This window comes from Ranitomeya variabilis, chromosome 5, assembly GCF_051348905.1.
Source record: "Ranitomeya variabilis isolate aRanVar5 chromosome 5, aRanVar5.hap1, whole genome shotgun sequence".
NCBI classification, from domain to species: domain Eukaryota; kingdom Metazoa; phylum Chordata; class Amphibia; order Anura; family Dendrobatidae; genus Ranitomeya; species Ranitomeya variabilis.
In genome coordinates, this window is record NC_135236.1 from 137,967,862 (window position 1) to 137,988,378 (window position 20,517).

A 20,517-nucleotide genomic window follows, 5' to 3' on the forward strand; every position below is an offset into this window, starting at 1 on the left:
CCACGTGTGTTTAAAAAACACAACCAACACTTATAAGTGTAAGTAATTTACATGCAGAGTACAAGGTGACATGCTGCTGGTTCTGAGCTGCAGTCACATTTTTGTGTCTGTGCGTGTAGTAAGGCTGAGAGCACATGTTATCATTTAAGATTTTCTGCTCTGTTATTGAATCAAAAACACAGAAATGGTGGAATGTGGAAACAATCACATGATCATTGACTTGCAGTGTGCCCTATAGTGGGGTCCGCCAATCTGACAGCGTAGAGCAGCGAGTAGTGCTGTTCCTTTTTTTCTCTCTGTGATGAAGACTTTTAATATGAGCTCAGCCTTAAAAAAACCATGTTTCTAGATTCTTTAGGGGATTTTCTATACGGTTTTCCTTGATTATATTCTCAATTATTTCCTTTTTTTCCTGTGTCTCCCAGATCTTATTCATTTTATGTACTGGACAACAATAATCTTCAGCAGCTATGGGACTGGAAGAAGCACAACCTCACCATCAAACTAGGCAAGATGCATTTTGCATTTAACCCCAGGCTTTGTCTAAAAGAGATCTATGATATGGAAAATGCGACAGGAACCAGAGGAAGACAGACCGAGTCGGACATCAATCCCAGGAATAATGGAGATATGGCTCCTTGTAAGTAACCAGTTTTATATAAAACGTATACGAAACCAGAGCTGCACCTGGATAAGGAAATGGGGGCTATGGGGCTACGGTACAGTTCATCACCCCCACTTATCTCCAGTGTGATACTTCTCAATATGATGTTATTCTTTTGAGGGTGCAGTAGTTCAGTAATAGGACACATGGTAACTTTCTTTTGTTGTGATTTGCCAAGATCACGGCTTTGTGAGTAGTAAATGGACATAGTTTATGGCTACATTCACACACAGCAGTTTGAAGCATTTTGGATCAACATTGTGTTATGGATAGTTGCTTTTTGTTCTTGCGTTTCATACGTTTTTGGCCGGTCCAGTCACACACCAGTTTTCTGCCGGACTGAAAAAACGTTCCCCTGGACGTTTTGTCCGTCCGCCGGAAAATACATTTTGGATGGATCCGGCAAAAAAATGGATGCAACATTGGGACATCAGGCACAAACCGGCACTAATGCATATCTGTGGGAAAAAACGGATCCGGCGGGGAAAAAAAGGATAGATATATATTTTTTTTTTTTTTGAAAACTCGCCGGATTGTGCTTGATGCAAAATACCTGATATGTGAAAGTAGCCTTACTGACAAGGACTCTGCTCCTGGACCGTGCACAGCCTATGTTCTATGTACCTTATCTGGCTGGTGACATTAGCCCATCTTAGGTGCAGTTCTGCGTAGAAAACTGGTTAATCTAATTTTGCCGAAATACACGAGTTTCACTTATTTCCACAGGTGAGACCTTTACTCTGAACTTCATATATAACAGCACAACTAAGAACAAAATACTATTGACGTGGCAGCGTTACAAGCCTCCGGATTATAGAGACCTCATCAGCTTCACCGTCTACTACAAAGAAGCGTAAGTCCTTCAGTCAGTTTCCAAAATGTTACATTTTTCTTACAGACACTGCATTGGTTTGGTAATTTTTTTGTTTTTCTATTATTATTCTTTTTAATAAACTGTTACACGGCACTAATACATGTATTCCAAAAGACTTATTCAGAAGTAGGAAACTAAAGTACAGCAATATGCATTGTTCTTCAAAAGATATGTATAAGGCGTTGCTCAGGTACACAGATCATTGCTTAGTTTGATATTCGCAAAGCTAATTTGTGTTGAAGGAACATAAAAACTATCTACACATTAGGCTAGGTTCACATTGCGTTAGTGCAATCCGTTCAATGCATACGTTAAATGGACTGCGCTAACGCAAGTGCCGACTTTGGCACAGCGCTAGCGCAGATGGAGCTTCTGCTAGCTCCATCTGCGCTAGCAGTGACGGACCCGGAAACGCTGCAGCCCGCGTCTCGTGTCCGTCACTCAATGACGGCACATCTCTAGCGCACGCCCATTGTGGGCATGTGCTAGCGATGCGTCAGACATTGCATTCAATGGTGGCGTTAACGGACTACGTTACACCGCGTTATGCCGCGGTGTAACGTAGTCCATTTAACGGAGACACTGAACGCAGTGTGAACCTATCCTTTACTCTTCTGTTATCGAACCTGAAGTACAAGTTCAGAAATTAAACTCTTCAGATCTTGCAATAACTATAATAATAAAACCTTTTGCTGCCCACTGTAAGAATCCCACCTACATCTCCAAAACCTTTAAGTGATGATACAAATAATACCGCAATTGTGGAAGACCGTATGCGCCGGTGAGTTCCACACATCCCATACCTTGTCAAACTTCTGAGAGCATCTTCTATTACGATACTGTTTTCTTATGTGTTTATTGCATTTACCGAATCACCCCCAACCCAGGCCCTTACCGTTCGGGGAGAATTACCCATCCATCTTGTAGCGATCAATAATGTTTCTGTAATCTGAAAGATTCTGGTAGGATGACTCCATAGCCCAAATAAACATATTTTAGGATCTAGTAGCACAAGAATGGATAACAAGCCAGGAAGGTGACTACACTCTGCCAGAAGGAGAGCATGCTTGGAGAAGCCCAAACCTTGTGCCAGAAATTTGTGTTTAAGGTGGTACACCGCAAACGTTCCGAAGAGGGTAGTCTACCCATTCAGTACAACCTTGGTGAGGTTCGGTAGGCTTGGAGAACAATGTATAATTGAGTCATTTTATTGTTCACTGAAGGGGAGACATAACAGGGGGATTTCAAGATCTCCTCAAGGTCCTCCCCATAATAGTGGGAATAAGCAGCTCCCACTTGTCTGTCTTCTTCTGTCAAGTAAAACCAATGCCTATTGATAGCATGTATGTGTACAGGGCTGATATATCAGACCTTGCCATTTAAGAATACCTAATAAAGGGGAAGGTAGATATGGTTACCATTGTACTTTGTGATTGGAGAGCGTACATTAATTGAAGATAGTTAAAAAAAACAAATTGCGATCTCGGCACATCATCGAAAGAACTGTATATTCTGGTCATAAAGGTTGCCAAGTAAAAGGGACCTTTTAGGTGCTCCTGAGAAGAAAGTGGAGATGCCAATCATGGAAAGTAAGGTTTGTCCGCTAGAGTATGAGTAAAATTTGACACTCGTCTCATCTGTCTCCAGACTAAATGCGCCATCTTGAGCATAGGCAACATTTTGTCAATGTCAGGTTTATCAAGCTCCAAAAATCGTAATAGACAGCTAGTGCCTGCCGCTTCTGCCAAATTTGGAAGTTGAGAACCTGTCCTTCAACTACTTGGTGCCTTTAGGTGGCCTGCTATGTAATAAAGAAAACAACTGGCAAAGCTGTACCCCCAAGCTTTTTGGGTCTTTGAAGGGTAGATCATTTTGGTTTGGGCTGGGAACTACCTCACACAGACAATAGCAAGCCAAGTATTGTGAAGGAGGACTTAGAGATAGGTACCGCACGGTGTTGCAAGGTATAACTGAATTTTGGCAATAATTTCATCTTCAGTTTGGTCATTCTTAATACCTGTAAACTGTCAGCAAGAATAAACCCTATGTTCTGTCATATAAAAGTAAAAAGTGCTAAAGCTATTTAAAGCTATGCAGGCCTGCAACTACCAACAACTACATCAGGTCCTCTTTATAGATGCAGTTGTTAGTGAAGGACAAGCGGCAGCGGTAATGACATGTAGACTTGGATTCGTAATGGTCACATTGTTACAGATGGATACAAAGTATTGCTCACGTTATTTAACCTTCTCTTTTCTAATGTCAGCCCCGTTCCTAATGTGACAGAATATGATGGTCAGGATGCATGTGGGTCCAACAGCTGGAACATGGTGGATGTGGACCTACCAGCAAATAAGGACCAGAACCCAGGGATTCTCCTGCAGGGCCTCAAGCCTTGGACTTCCTATGCAATCTTTGTAAAAGCCCTCACCTTGACCCTGCTAGAAAACCATCAGATTCATGGAGCCAAGAGCAAAATTGTTTACATTCGTACAAACGCTTCAGGTAATTGGAGGACATATTATTTTCTGCTATATTTAACCGTTTTCCAACTTGCGCTCAAAAAGTGTCTACCTTACTTCATCCTGCAAGGCAAAGCAAACTCTGCTGGTAATATTGTACTTTTCTGTCTAAAAAAAACAAAACAAAAAAAACAAAGGTCATAGGAGAGTAAGCTTGATAACGTCATTAAAGGGGTGGCCTGTCCCCTTAAAATGAATGAACTCTGAAATGTTGCGCTGCTTACAGATCTGATTCTCCATCCTCTGACCGACAGGCGGCTGGTTTACCCACTGGATGGCATTTTATGCTTTTCTTCTTTTTACCACATTGAATTCTTAAAAAGACGTCTTGAAAAGAAGAGTTTTTGTTATCCAGTAACGTGGCTGCTTTCTTCCGTAGTGCCCTCCATACCTCTGGATGTCATCTCTGCCTCAAATTCCTCCTCTCAGCTGATAGTGAGGTGGAAGCCACCCTCTCTGCCAAACGGCAACCTCTCCTACTACATTGTGCGCTGGCAGCAGCAGCCTCAGGACAGCTATCTGTACCAAGACAACTACTGCACTAAAGGTGCGTCTTCTCGTCTGGGGCATGGTGGTTGGAGCGTTCTCTGTAGACCTCCTAGAAGAGGTTACACTACCAGATCCCCTAGTTACTATACTGAAATATCTTCCTTTCATTTTAACATTTTCATGAATGATTGTTGGGTGGTTTCCTGGTCACATATGATAAAATAGTTGTCCAACTTAGCGTACAAGTCTGCATCATTCTTGGTGACTGCAGGCTTATGAACCTTCACGGCGTGCACACTGTGAGGATTCTTCAGTGCTGGCGGCCGTTGTGTGACAGCAAGGATGCGATTTGGTCACTTGCGGACTAGACATGTGCTGCCTCGCTAAAGGCAAATGTGGTGAGCGAGACTGGACACGTCTAGTCGAAATGTGGCCGTAAATATGCAAATCGCGTACATGCAGAAACTTGACCACCCGCTGCTGGCAAATCCTTGCATTGTGCACGATGTGAGGATTCCCAAGTCTCCTGTGACTGCAGACTTGTACCCTAAGACCGGACAACCCCTTTATCAATCGGATTTTTCTCACATTTCTTTACAGTAACTTTTTTGTACTTTTTCACTTTTGGTTGTTGCCTCTTTTTTCTGTAGTCTCTTCAGATTTGGAACGTCTATACATTGACCAGAAGTTTGTGTCTTCACTATTTTATTGGTTCTGACGTGTTTCCCCATTTCAGATAAGGTCCCAAGTCGTAAATATGCTAATGGGACCATCGACATGGAGGAGGAAAATGAGCCAACCAAGCAAGAATCAGGTGACGGGCAAGAAAAGGGAACTTGCTGTGCGTGTCCTAAAACGGAGGCGGAGAAGAAAGCCGAAAAGGATGAAGCGGAGTACAGAAAGGTGTTTGAGAACTTCCTGCACAACTTCATCTTTGTGCCAAGGTAGTTCACTCTGACTATGAAGTGACACCTCCTACATCTGCACTGTAAAATAACCCTTTACACTCTGTGTAGCCTCTGTTTCCTGAGACCTTTGGGAAATAGCTGCCTTTCCCATAGAAAGCATCTTGCTCCTGTACCCTGCTCAGCCTGCCACAGGGAAAAATGCAGCTTTCTATAGTTACATAATTAATACTGATGAAAGACAAATGTCTAACAAGTAGAATGGGGAATTGGAAAGCATAAAGAAAAGGGATATATGCCCAAGCACAATGCATGATCCCGTTCACCCCAAAACAGTTAGCCCTTCCCTCCTGATCCCAGTTGTCCAGCCACAGGACCAAACATTAAGAGCAGACCGTTACATGTTTAGGCTACGTTCACATTTGCGTTGTTGTGTGCTGCGTCGGCGACGCAACGCACAACGCATGCAAAACGCAGCAAAACGCAGCGTTTTGTGACACATGCGTTCATTTTTTTAGCGCAAAAAAAATGCAACATGCTGCGTCCTCTGCGCCCTGACGCTTGCGCCAAAAAAACACATGCGTCACAAAACGCAACACAACGCATGTCCATGTGCCCCCCATGTTAAATATAGGGGCGCATGACGCATGCGTCGCCGCGGCTGCGCCCGACGCAACGCAAATGTGAACGTAGCCTTACATAGGCATTTTCCTTACTGTCAGTGATCAGGACATGAGGTATCCATGTAATATGTGGAGGAGCTGGAATGGATGCGTTAGTGACCCATGTCTCTCGGAAGAGAGCCCCTACTCCTCCTAGTGCTATCCATGTGCCGTAATAGGCTATAATGAAAGGTGGTGTCTAGATAATAAGCCTATTTATTATCCCCTATACTCAAAATGATTCGTCAGGGAATGTAAAATTAATCTTGGATGTGTTTTGTATATAAAAAAATAAATAGCATCCACTGACTAATTCTCATTAGTGTTACATTTTACAGTAGGTTTAATGTGAGAAAATGAAAAATAAAAAAAACTTCTAAAAATGTAATTATTGCTTAAGGCGAGTATAAATTTGTTTTGTAGCAGAGGTCTCCCTTTTAGTAAGCCCCAGTGTACAGCGGCCCTCCATGGAGGTGCACTATGGAATAGGTGAGCCGTCCTATAGGAAAGGACTTCGTGGGCGCTAACCCCAGATATTCGCCATGATGGGCTAACTGGCGTAATGTTTCACAAGAGGAAAGAAGTGCGGGGCTGCTGTAGGAGGAATGTGAAGCGGGATTGTGTCTAATCCTACCTGACAAGTCCAGGCAGCCCAGGGAGGAAAACCTTGTCTGAAGGGAGATGGCGGAAAACAACAAGCTCCCGATTCCTATTGTTCTCCTGGAGATAACATCCCCCCCCCCCCTTTTTTTTTTGTTCACCTTTTCTTGTTCACTAGAAGTAATCCAGTATAACAGATCATATTGGATCGGAAATGTCCTGTCCAGTGGGCTGTAGTATGGCGCGTCCTGCCTGTATTGTCCTATATTATATATACTCACTGGATAGAAATGTGGCCATGTGATTGGTATATACAGCCAGATATGCTACTAATACACCCAGAATTGCAGTGACAGGATATATGGCCATTATGGCGTGCAGGGTCCCCTCTCCTCATGTGCAAGTTATGACTTGTATTGTTTAAGATTACTGTACTTGTTTTTATTATATATACCCCTCCTCACATGTAAAGCGCCATGGAATAAATGGCGCTATAATAATAAATAATAATAATAATCATTGACATACCACATTGAACATCTGATAGTGACCATGACATACTATATGGCTTCAATACTTCCGATACACTCGCTGAATAGCCTCTTAAAGGGGCGTTCTTTTTGTCAGTACACTTTGTGTTCTCTGTTTGCTTTCATGCAATGAGAACCTTCTTTTATTTTTTTATACTTCCGGCCAGAGATAACAATCAGTCTTGGCCATGTGGTGGACACACACGTGGATGACTGATCCTAGGAAGTGCCCAGGTATCAGAGACCCATATGATTATTTCATGAAAGTAATCAATGAAGGTTCCTGTTTAATCAGTGCAAGCAGCCATCTTGAAAACCATGAGAAATTGCTGCAGAAAGTATATTAGAGTTGAATAAGTTTTCATTACTATGAATATATGTATTTTCTATTTGCACGCAGCATTTACATCTGTATGACCTGATACATTCGTGTCCTTGCCACAATGGGCTTCCCCGACCGTTTTTACCAAGGTGGAGCTTTTTTAAAGCAAAATTGGTCACATTCGCAGAATGCTTTGAACCTGATACCTTGTTATGTTCAGCTTGACCCTTAGAGTCCCGCCTGTGAATGGCAGCTGGGTGCACGGTGTTTGGAAGCAGTGAGTGAACCTTTCTGAGACCCAGACGAAGTTAATGCATCACTCGACACACTGTCTGCTAATACTGGATCACATTTCCTGCCCAATTTCGGGGAGGGGTCCTTGTGTGTTTGAGGAGTGTGTAAAACATACACGGCGCTGTGATGAGTGTGTGTGGTGGATGTCAGGGCTTCATCCTGCCATGGCTTGCCTGCAGATGTAGAAGACAATGTGAGTAGACACAGCAGCCTCATTTGCCCTGCTTTGGTAAGCAGTGCAGGAGCTGGCTGTACCTCCGAGCCACATTTCACTATGGTCTCCGTGTACCTGATGTGTACACACAGTGACTGTGTCCAAGAAATGTCAAATGACTCATTACATCAACACCGGCCAGTTATATACTCCAGCTCTTGCACCAACGTGGTGTGCGGTAACTGGAGGCCATTATGCACCCAGTCGATGCTGCTTGTACCCGTGGTTGGTGACTGAGGTCTGGGCACTTACTGCATGTTCACGTGTGGCAGGTGTTCTTGTGGACAGTTTTTGTGACCATAAATGTTCTTCCTTTCATCTAACTGCACTTATTACAGCATTTTTACTAATCCCATTCAGATATGAATCACCAAACATTTCTTACCCTAAAAGATGATCCCATGGCCACCTAAGTCATTCTGTTGTGAAACAAAGTCTGTTTCTATCTTGGTCAGCTAGAAAATAGTGAAAAAAAAAAAGGTTTCCATTAGTGGACGATGAATGGGCTCCTTCCTCATATAATTCCGTTTTAATGTTTGCAGGCCTGATCGCAGACGTCGTGACGTGTTCGCTGTTGGTAATGCAACATTGGCTGCCTATGGCCGAAATGCCACCACACAAGACCTCTCTAACACATCGGACTCTGAGCCAAAGGAGATGGAGTATCCGTTCTTTGAGACAAAGGTGGACCACAGATACCAGAGAACTGTTATCTCAAACCTGATGCCCTTTACCCTGTACCGTATCGATATCCACAGCTGCAACCACGAGGCAGAAAGGCTTGGCTGCAGCGCGTCCAACTTTGTGTTTGCCAGGACCATGCCTGCAGGTTAGTACTCGGAAAGTGCTATCATGTAGATCGCTCTTCACACTAGAATAAACGTCTGCACACAGTTATGACTTCCTTGTGTTTAGCGGTTCTTTCCATTGTTTGTGTAGCACCAACCTATTTCCCAGTGCTGTACACATTGTCGTCACGCACCGCAGTCCTGTCCACAACCTGATTTCCCTGCCAGAGAGAATGAACCAGTGTGCCGGACAAACCAGGGGCACCCAAAGGAAACCCGCGCACACACAAACTCAGTGCGAATACTTTATATTGGCTTCAGTAAAACATGGGAATTCTCCCTTCATTTGTTCACATTTTCACTTAATTTGAATGCCAAGTCATTTTACTTTTCTGATCTTTCCAGGCTTATTTCTGTAATTACCTGGTTAGGCCACTGCCTTCTGTGTTAGTTATTAATTCCTTTCTTACACTTAATAAATGATCAGAAATTACTGGATATTTTATAATTGCGCTAAAACCCTTAGTAATGACACAATGGATGCCGCTAATAAGTTACCCAGCCGTATTGTCCGGCCTTGGCCTGTGATCCTGATGGTCACTTGGGTTGAGCAGGATTGTACACATCTCTTGATTTATCGCAGTATTAGTGGTTTACGCTTTATTTTATTTTTTTTCCATAGTAAAGACCCCCATTCACATTAGAATAAACCTGGCTGAGCCCATCGATCCTGTGCAATCAGCTACTCCTCTAATGTGCTTGGGGGCTTCTTATTTCTCCCTTGACAGGTTATTTTAGGATAAAAGGATCTTTGTACTGCAAAATTAGCCGCTGACAGAGAACTCTGACAATAACTTATGGCCTCCATACACATTACAATAAAATTATCGATATTGTACAACAGTCTAACAATGGTACTGTCGTCTGACCAATGGCTATCTCTCCTGACTCCCCCATATACAGTAGCCCTCGTTCTGCTAAGTTCTCCTCTCCTCTTTTCTCTGAAAGAGTCGCTGCCAGACAACTTCTGGCGGTTGCCTATGTCTAGAGAACAAAACTATTTGCTGTAGGAATCAGACCTGTCATATCCTTAACTACCTTGCCAATAATCTGTCGGGGTCTCCCATACACATTACTGTTGGCCAAACCTGTCAATATCTTGATAGTCTAACGTGTAGGGACGGCGTGAGCTCTCCTTCCTTTTGGATTTCCAATGGCTGATCCTTTTTGTTTTCCTCCCCTTCATTCCATTGTAAAGTAGAAATACGTAAAATGTAAAACTATTAGGGTAAGTGATGAGGACTATATGTACATGCATTGATCTTGCCTTTGTGATTTAGTTGGTGCTGACAACATACCTGGGCCCGTCATCTCTGAAGAATATGATGAAAATGCAATTGTCCTGAAGTGGCCGGAGCCCCCTAATCCCAATGGACTGGTCCTGATGTATGAGATTGATTACAAACTGCAGGGGGAGGTAAGCTGCACATAATTATAGTGGTAGACCAAGAGGTGTCATCGGAGACCTCCCAGCCTGAACAGAAGTCCTTTTCTCCATGGCCCTCTACTACTTTGGCCTGTAGCTGTGTAGCATGTAATCAGTGATTGAGTGAGATTGTAATGGATTCTGATCCTGTGAATAGCATGACCAACCAATTTTCGATAAATCTGCCGTGTATCTTTTGTCGGCGTATCAGTTTTACATTAATGTTGTATAAGCTGATTTGTGTGAAGCGTCGTCTGCTGGGTCAGCAGTTGTCTTTTGTCTCTGGCCATGAATAAAGAAATGGAGGGAGCACAAGTCATTCTGCTTTATATATCAGAGTTCTGCCTTCAGCTTTAGTCTATCAGGTCTTTTTTGTCCTTACTTTTCCTGATTAGAATGACCACAGTTATTCTCATGTCTGTTGTCCTCTGCAGCCTCCCGGTAGTGAATGTGTCTCCAGACATGACTACAGCAAGATGGGAGGTGCCAAAATGACTAGACTAAATGCTGGCAACTATACGGCACAGGTGCGCGCCATATCGCTCTCTGGAAATGGTTCCTGGACAGAGGTGGTGTCCTTTTATGTGAAGGATAGAGGTGAGTGCAGCAACTAGAAAATCAAAGGTGCACTATTTTATTTATTTATTTTTTATCCTATACATCATTTTAAAAAAGCAGGTCACCGCATTCTCGACAGACGGTCTGTGGCATGGTCCTCACCACTTGTACCTCTTTATCTGCCAAAAACAATATCTGCTCCACAAGTTCTAACACAACAAGCAATTATGTCTTCCCCTAAAAACCACAGCAGTAGACACTCTTGTCTGCACAGCATGCTGCACTTAGGTGCGGAAATGAATCCCAATTAGTGAAGTATGAAGGAAAGCTCCACTCCTCCTCTGGTCACATACTGCTCTTTGTTCTTAGGGTACATGAGGCAAGGCACTGTGAGACCTTGGCATTGCTGTCCCCTCTCTTGCTACATTATATGGACCGGTCAGTTCATAATTGGGAATATCACCTCTATTTTATAGTGATGAGTCCCTGGATCTGCATACACTCCCCACATACATCCTTTATAGATCTGCATACACTCCCCACATACACCCTTTATACATCTGTGTACACTCCCCACATACATCCTTTATACATCTGCATACACTCCCCACATACATCCTTTATAGATCTGCATACACTCCCCACATACATCCTTTATAGACCTGCGTACACTCCCCACATACATCCTTTATAGATCTGCGTACACTCCCCACATACATCCTTTATACATCTGCGTACACTCCCCACATACATCCTTTATAGATCTGCATACACTCCCCACATACTTCCTTTATACATCTGCGTACACTCCCCACATACATCCTTTATAGATCTGCATACACTCCCCACATACATCCTTTATACATCTGCATACACTCCCCACATACATCCCTTATAGATCTGCATACACTCCCCACATACATCCTTTATAGATCTGCATACACTCCCCACATACATCCTTTATAGATCTGCATACACTCCCCACATACTTCCTTTATACATCTGCGTACACTCCCCACATACATCCTTTATAGATCTGCGTACACTCCCCACATACATCCTTTATACATCTGCATACACTCCCCACATACATCCTTTATAGATCTGCATACACTACCCACATACACCCTTTATAGACCTGCATACACTCCCCACATACATCCTTTATAGACCTGCATACACTCCCCACATACATCCTTTATAGATCTGCGTACACTCCCCACATACATCCTTTATAGATCTGCGTACACTCCCCACATACATCCTTTATACATCTGCGTACACTCCCCACATACATCCTTTATACATCTGCATACACTCCCCACATACATCCTTTATAGATCTGCATACACTCCCCACATACATCCTTTATACATCTGCATACACTCCCCACATACATCCTTTATACATCTGCATACACTCCCCACATACATCCTTTATAGCTCTGCATACACTCCCCACATACACCCTTTATACATCTGCATACACTCCCCACATACATCCTTTATACATCTGCATACACTCCCCACATACACCCTTTATACATCTGCATACACTCCCCACATACATCCTTTATACATCTGCATACACTCCCCACATACATCCTTTATACATCTGCATACACTCCCCACATACATCCTTTATAGACCTGCATACACTCCCCACATACATCCTTTATACATCTGCATACACTCCCCACATACACCCTTTATACATCTGCGTACACTCCCCACATACATCCTTTTCTTGGGGGTTGCGTTTTGTGGACCCCATCCTGTGTGCCCTGTCTTGACGCCTTGTATTGGTAAGCGCTGCTTTTCAAATTTGTTACCTTATGCCACATGGCACTTTTCTGCTATCACAGTTAGACATGTATCTATAGCAGCAGGCCTTGTATACTGGAAGTATGCATGGTGGTTTCTTTGACAGCGCACACCGGGGGTTATCCACTCTCTTAAACATCCTTGAGCACTGTATTTATTTATGTACGTCATTTTGTATTTTGTTACTAAGTATATAAATTATATGTAACTTAATAAAGTATTTCTTACTGTTTAATTACCCATACGCTCCTAGTTTTCTCCTTCTTTCAATGATTCTCATGGAGTGGGTTTTTTGCTTTGGTGGGGGGTTGTTCTGCACAACTTAGTGCTCTTATCCCCTTCTTGTATCCAATATGTTGCCTGATTTTGTTATCATACATCCTTTTCTCCAGTTATTATATGGAATGTAAACCATTCTGCATCCTATCCAGTTCTTCCTGTTAGTGACATTACTTTCTTGTTGTTGTGCAGATATACAAAATGACAATCTCTTGCACTTGGCTGTGATCCTACCCGTCACCACAGTGTGTTTGCTTGTGACCATCTCTCTCATCGCCTGCTACGTTACAAAAAAGAGGTAAGATTCGAGTGAGGATGAGTTGTAAGGCTGAATGAGACAGTGGTTTGATGACTTTCATGTGGAATTTCCATCTGAATGCTATTTTTCAGGGATTGAGGCAAACCCCTGAGGGAGCCATTCACTAAAGTGAACTAATGGTTCCAATAGATTTGTGTTCTTGTTTGGGGAAGTCATTGTTTTCAGAGTGATACGAGCAGAGTTTACAAAGTTACTGTTGCACTCTGAAATGGACATTACCACAAAGCAGAACATACAGAGTCCATTTGAACTCCTTTCAGCGCATTGGGACGACTGGCTCCCTCAGGGGCACTTCTGAATCTTACTTTTAAACTTGCATCAATGGATATACACACATATGAGTCTATGTATGTATCTGTGTGTTTTTGTGTACTATATATTGGTGTATGTATATGTTTATGTATGTGTGTACGTGTATATATTGATACCATGGATTTCATGGTGGTGTGTGTGTGTGTATATAGCAAATAGATCAATGGCTGCACTCAACTGTACTAAAGCAAGGAAATGTGCGATATATGAAATGTGAATAGCATAATGGCTTGTAAAATCTGTGAAAAAACACGAGATGCTTAGCACAAGATTTGGCCAAAAATGTGAGCCCATCCACCAAACGTCAAGGTAATCTCAGATCGGATGGGTCCCTGACCTGTCTGCCTAGTGTGAACACTTACCTATGGCTAATAACATGGTAAAGCCTGCATTTATAGGAAGGTCGGAACCAACTGTGTTTGGATGTAATTAAAATCACAGCATGGTGAAGGGCGGGGGCGTTCAAGTCAGCAAAAATAGTACATAGTAAATATAGGAAAACTGACTGAACAGCAATCTAGTCTGAACTGGTGCATAACCAAAAAAGACTTGCATAGCAAATAGATCAATGGCTGCAGTCAACTGTACTAAAGCAAGGAAATGTGCGATACATGAAGTGTGAATAGCTTAATGGCTTGTGTGTGTATATATACAGTTGTGCTCAAAAGTTTACATACCCCGGCAGAATTTTTGCTGTCTTGGCCTTTTTTCAGAGAATATGAATGATAACATCAAAACTTTGTCTCCACTCATGATTAGTGGTTGGGTGAAGCCATTTATTGACAAACTACTGTGATTTCTCTTTTTAAATCATAATGACAACCTAAAACATCCAAATGACCCTGATCAAAAGTTCACATACCCTGGTGATTTTGGCCTGATAACATGCACAGAAGTTGACACAAATGGGTATGAATGGCTACTAAAGGTAATATCCTCACCTGTGATCTGTTTGCTTGTAATCAGTGTGTGTGTGTGTGAATGAAAGCTGAGCGAGTTTCTGAGATCCAGACAGACTCTTGCATCTTTCATCCAGCCACTGACGTTTCTGGACTGTGAGTCAAGGGGAAGGAAAAAGAATTGTCAACGGATCTACAGGAAAAGGTAGTTGAACTGTATAAAACAGGAAAGGGATACAAAAAGATATCTAAGGAATTGATAATGCCAGTCAGCAGTGTTCAAATCAGGGGCTCTGTAAAAACAAAACCACGGTCAGGTAGATCAACAAAAATGTTGTCCACATCTGCCAGGAAAATTGTTCGGGATGCAAAGAAAAACCCACAAATAACATCAGCTGAAATACAGGACTCTCTGAAAACTAGCAGTATGGCTGTTTCAAGATGCACAATAAGGACACACTTGAAGAAAAATGGGCTGCATGGTCGAGTCACCAGAAGAAAGCCATTACTGTGCAAATGCCACAAAGTATTTTGCCTACAATATGCAAAACAGCAGAGACAAGCCTGAAAACGTCTGGGACTTTTGGGCCAGAACCATAAATGTTACATTTGGAGAGAGGTCAACAAGGCCTATGATGAAAGGGCCACCATTCCTACTGTAAAGCAAGGAAGTGGATCGCTGATGTTTTGGGGATGTGCGAGCCTTAAAGGCACAGGAATCTTGGTCAAAGATGAAGGAAAGATGAATGCAGCACGTTATCAGCAAATACTGGAGGCAAATTTGCACTCATCAGCCCGGAAGCTGTGCATGGGACGTAATTGGACGTTCCAACATGACAACGATCCAAAACACAAGGCCAAGTGAACCGGTCATTGGCTACAGCGGAACAAAGTGAAGGTTCTGGAGTGGCCATCTCAGTCTCCTGACCTCGATATCATTGAGCCACTCTGGGGAGATCTCAAGCACACTGTTCATGCTTTACTGCCCAGGAATTTACAGGAACTGGAGGCTTTTTGCCAAGAAGAGTGGGCAGCTTTACCATCTGAGAAAATAGAGACCCTCATCCACAACTTCCACAAAAGACTTCAAGCTGTCATTGATGTTAGAAGGGGCAATACACGGGATTAAGAAATGGGGTATGTGAACTTTTGATCAGGGTCATTTGGATGTTTTGGGCTGTCATTATGATTTAAAAAGAGAAACCACAGTAGTTTGTCAATAAATGGCTTCACCCAACTACTAGCCATGAGTGGAGAAAAAGGTTTAGTGTTATCATTCATATTCTCTGGAAAAAGGCCAAGAAAGCAAAAATTCTGCCGGGATATGTAAACTTACTCTGTCGCCTCATTGCGGGACACAGGACCATGGGTGTTATGCTGCTGTCCACTAGGAGGCGACACTATGCATAATCTGAAAAAGATTAACTGTGGCTCCTCCTGTGCAGTATACACCCCTGGACGGCATCAGCCTTCTCCAGTTTTTGCTTAGTGTCGCAAAGGAGGCACACCTAAAGATTTTTACTCCGTTTTCCGACGGGATTACAGATGAAGAAAAGAGGGTCTCCTGTGAGACTCCCGGCATGGCTCCTTCCTCGGCCCCCTATTATGGGGTGCCCAGTTGAAGTTGAGATGGCTATTCCCCATGCTGCTCCTTCCCCAGCCCCTCGGGTGCTGGTTCGAAGTCGAGACCACCCTCCTTCCCCAATTCCTTTTGGTTTCTGGGTTGAGGTCGAGGCGAGGATAAAGGCCCCTGAAGGTGACAACAGCACCCTCCCTATCCCCCTCTGGGGGTATTAGGTTGAGACACCTCAGGTAGGGCCTGTACAGGCAGCATCCTACAGCTCCCAGCAATGGGCCAGCATACTGCGCCTGCATCCAGGGACCCCAGCCCAGCTGCGGGCTCCTGTTGGGGCCGGGGGGAGTGCAGGCAGGCATGGCACATACAGACACAGGGCTCCTTGCGTCCCTGTCTCTGCGGCAGCACCAGCTCTATACTGCCTCAGGGGGACCCCTCACAGGGCCCCCCTCTCGCTTACAGCCCCACCGCTATCCTGCCTTTAAATCCGGAGGGGTCCGGTTCAGATCTGACCCCCTTCCGGACTTTCGCGCCGGCCTGGAGCCCTTCTGGGCCTCAGGCATCTAATTTAGGCCCCGGCTTCGGCCTAGCTGAAGCAGCAGCCTCCTCTCCGCCCCCCCCGGATGACAAATATGACACTCTACAGTGTCATACAGGGGGCGGATCGAGACAGAAAGGGCGGGTTTTTTACAGCCTTGCCGCCTTTTTCCAGCTCTCCGCCCCCTTCTCCTCCTCTCTTCTCTGTCTCTGCAGCCATTTTCGGCTGCAGATTAACCCTGCATCTCCCGGTCTGCAGGACCAGGACCAGGCAGCCAGTCTCCGGGGGGCACAGGACTGTGGATCTTCGGCGCTGGACCTCGGGGCACAGTGGTGGGGTAAGATCACGGCTGGGTTCTCTTTACTCAGCTGTGAATCCATATTACCTATAAGGCTCCCCTGTAGGTTCTCTACCCCTGTAAGGTCCATTTGCTGGCAGCACCTCTGCACTTTGTGCATTATGCAGGGCTCAAGGTCCAAGAGAACCAGGCAGAACTGCTATTATGCATTCTGCACAGCCTGCGGGACCGCTCTCCCCAGTAGTAGCACGTACCCGCATTGTCAGAACTGTATACAAACTAATGTGTCACAGCCTCAAGAAGCCCCTGCCAATGCCTCGGTGTCTAATGCCACGCCGGAATGGGCTACTCAGATGTCGCAATCTATGACGCAGTCTATAGATAACCTAACTTCCACATTGCTTCAGGCTCTGCAGGGTCATGCCCCAGCTATGACCGTTACCCAGCAAAGGGAGAACTTGCCTCAGGGACAAGATGACCCTGGCACATCCACGTCTAGACGCAAGCGGATCCATAGATCAAGTCCATCTGCGTCATCCCATAGCACACGGTCATCCCCTTCTAGGGAGAGACACCGTAGCTCCAGGTCATCTAGACCGTCCCATTCCAGGGACGGACAATGCAGATCTCCGCAATCCCCAAATAGAGAGGGCCTCCTCCCCAGCCCACCCAGCAGGGGACGCCTCAGTGATACACAGGATTCGGAAGGCATCTGCGACTCTGACTCGGACAGAGAAACGGAGGGGTCCCTGATCCCAATCCCTCCTAGTAATACAGCGCTAGTTGAGGACATAATATCGTCCATCCATCGGGTGCTGGACATTTCTGATCCACCACCAGAGGCCCCAGAACATAAGATTTCCTTTGAAGGACCTCTGAAGCCGCCTAAGGTTTTCTCTAACCACCCAGAGTTTAAGGCGATCCTTAAACAGCTCTCACAGCCTGAGAAAAAATTCGCTAATCGCAAATATCTGGAGGCGAGGTACCCCTTCCCACAGAAGGACACCAAGGAATGGAGAGATCCACCTGAAGTGGATCCCCCAGTCTCCAGGCTAGCAGCACAGACCCTCCTTTCACTGCCAGATAGCTCAACCCTCAGGGACGCAGCAGACCGGCAGGTAGAACGCATGGCTCGTTCAATTTTCGAGGCAGCAGGGGCATCCCTGGCTCCCGCGTTCGCCTCAGTTTGGGCTGCCAAGGCCATCCTGGCCTGGGCAAAGAATTTACAAGCCTTCCAAGCATCCGCTCCTGAACTGTCGGACCAAGCGGTTCAAATTGCAGTTGTAGCAGATTACATGCTCCAGGCAGCTCTGGATTCAGCAAGGGGAGTCGCGGGGATAGCATCAAACTCCATCACGATTCGGCGTATCCTCTGGCTGTGGGAATGGAAAGTGGACGCAGCCTCAAAGAAGTCCCTCACGCACCTCCCCTACCTCAGTGGGAGACTTTTCGGTGAACAGTTGGATACCATGATATCCAACGCCACAGGGGGTAAGAGTACTTCTCTTCCCCAACTGAAACCTAAACGCACTTACAAGAAGCGTAACCAAACTCGATTCCGATCCCTTCGGAATTCCTCCGGCTGGTCCGTCTCACGTCCAGTACAAAATCGTAACCGTTCCCCACGCAGGGACAACTCACGATCGACGCAAAGGTCGGACAAGACCTGGCAGTCAAAAGCAGGCCAGTCTAAGCCCAGAGGAGGAAAATCTCAGACTTTCTCCTCCTCATGACTCACGGACTCCGGAAGACACCACACCAGTAGGCGGCCGACTTTTGCTCTTTCATCAAGTCTGGCTGCCTATTACAGAAGACAGGTGGGTCACGGAACTAGTGTCTTCCGGATACAAAATAGACTTCACCTCCAACCCACCGGACCGGTTCTTCCTCTGTCCCCCCAAAACCGCCAGCCAAGGCTCGAGCCTACCACCAAGCGGTCTCCTCGCTTTGTCAATCTGGAGTCATAGTACCGGTACCCACGACCGACCACTTCCGAGGGTTCTACTCCAATCTGTTCGTAGTTCCCAAGAAAGGAGGCAGCGTACGGCCCATACTAGACCTAAAACGGCTCCGCATGGAGTCCCTTCGGTCCATCATTGTGTCCATGGAGAAGGGAGAATATCTCGCCTCCATAGACATACAAGACGCATACCTGCATATACCCATTGCACCTGCCCATCAGAGGTTTCTCAGGTTCGCAATAGGCCAGGACCACTACCAATTCGTGGCTCTCCCCTTTGGACTCGCCACGGCTCCCAGAGTGTTCACCAAGGTCATGGCAGCAACCATGGACGTCCTGCATTCCAGAGGCATAGTAGTCGTTCCATACCTGGACGATCTACTCATCAAGGCTCCCACCTTCAAGGACTGCGAGCTCAACGTCTCAATCACAACCGATACTCTCAGTCGCATGGGCTGGTTAATCAACCTACAAAAGTCATCACCAACCCCGAGTCAGTCCCTGACCTTCCTGGGAATGTTATTCAACACTTCCAGGGGTCTAGTGCTCCTTCCCAAGGACAAGGCACTGGCCCTCCGACTAGCAGTTCGCACCCTCCTCCGCAAACCCCATCGATCTCTCCGGTTTGCCATGAGAGTCCTCGGCAAGATGGCAGCAGCAATAGAAGCCGTCCCATTTGCCCAGTTTCACCTCAGACCTCTCCAACTAGCCATTCTCAAGTCCTGGGACAGGAATCCCTTCTCTCTCGACAGGGAGTTCCAGCTAACGTCGTCAACCAGGAGGTCCCTGCACTGGTGGCTCAAGCCAACCTCGCTAGCAAAGGGGAAATCCTTTCTCTCAGGTCAATGGAAGGTTCTGACCACCGACGCGAGTCTGACGGGTTGGGGTGCGGTGCACCTACACCACAGGGCACAGGGCAAGTGGTCCCCAGCGGAAGCGACCATGCCCATCAACATCCTGGAAATTCGTGCCATCCTTCTGGCATTGAGGGCCTTCCATCACTTATTGGCAGCCTCTCACATCAGGATACAGTCGGACAATGCCACGGCTGTGGCATATGTGAATCATCAAGGGGGGACCCGCAGTACCCAGGTGATGCGGGAAGTGTCACATATCCTCCGCTGGGCAGAGGACACAGGGTCGGTTCTTTCGGCGGTCCACATTCCGGGTGTGGACAACTGGGAAGCAGACTTCCTCAGCCGACAAGGAATAGACTCGGGAGAGTGGTCTCTCCATCCCGAAATTTTTCAACAGATCTGTCTCCGCTGGGGGACCCCGGATGTGGACCTAATGGCATCCCATTTCAATGCCAAGGTCTCCAACTTCATTGCCAGAACACACGATCCGCGGTCGCTCGGAGCAGACGCTCTGGTTCAGGACTGGACCCAGTTCCAGCTTCTGTACATTTTTCCACCTCTCCCCCTGATATCCAGAGTGGTGAGGAAGATCAAACAAGAGGGAGTTCCAACCATCCTCATTGCACCGGGACTGGCCCAGACGCACATGGTACGCCGACATCGTACAACTCACAGCAGACGCCCCTTGGCGTCTCCCCGACCGCCACGATCTTCTATCACAAGGGCCGTTCTACCACCAGAACTCAGG

General features: G+C 45.6%; 1 protein-coding gene across 2 annotated transcripts in view; it reads left to right on the forward strand.

The window, feature by feature from the left end:
• IGF1R (insulin like growth factor 1 receptor) overlaps positions 1 to 20,517 on the forward strand; it is a 207,963-nt gene that overhangs the window by 151,041 nt on the left and 36,405 nt on the right. For both annotated transcript variants that reach the window (XM_077263390.1, XM_077263391.1), the window contains exons 6-14: positions 426 to 640; positions 1,391 to 1,517; positions 3,805 to 4,043; positions 4,440 to 4,607; positions 5,286 to 5,493; positions 8,619 to 8,905; positions 10,205 to 10,341; positions 10,785 to 10,947; positions 13,203 to 13,308. In XM_077263390.1, the coding sequence (XP_077119505.1) occupies positions 426 to 640; positions 1,391 to 1,517; positions 3,805 to 4,043; positions 4,440 to 4,607; positions 5,286 to 5,493; positions 8,619 to 8,905; positions 10,205 to 10,341; positions 10,785 to 10,947; positions 13,203 to 13,308 (1,650 nt within the window). The remainder of the gene's footprint in view (positions 1 to 425; positions 641 to 1,390; positions 1,518 to 3,804; positions 4,044 to 4,439; positions 4,608 to 5,285; positions 5,494 to 8,618; positions 8,906 to 10,204; positions 10,342 to 10,784; positions 10,948 to 13,202; positions 13,309 to 20,517) is intronic.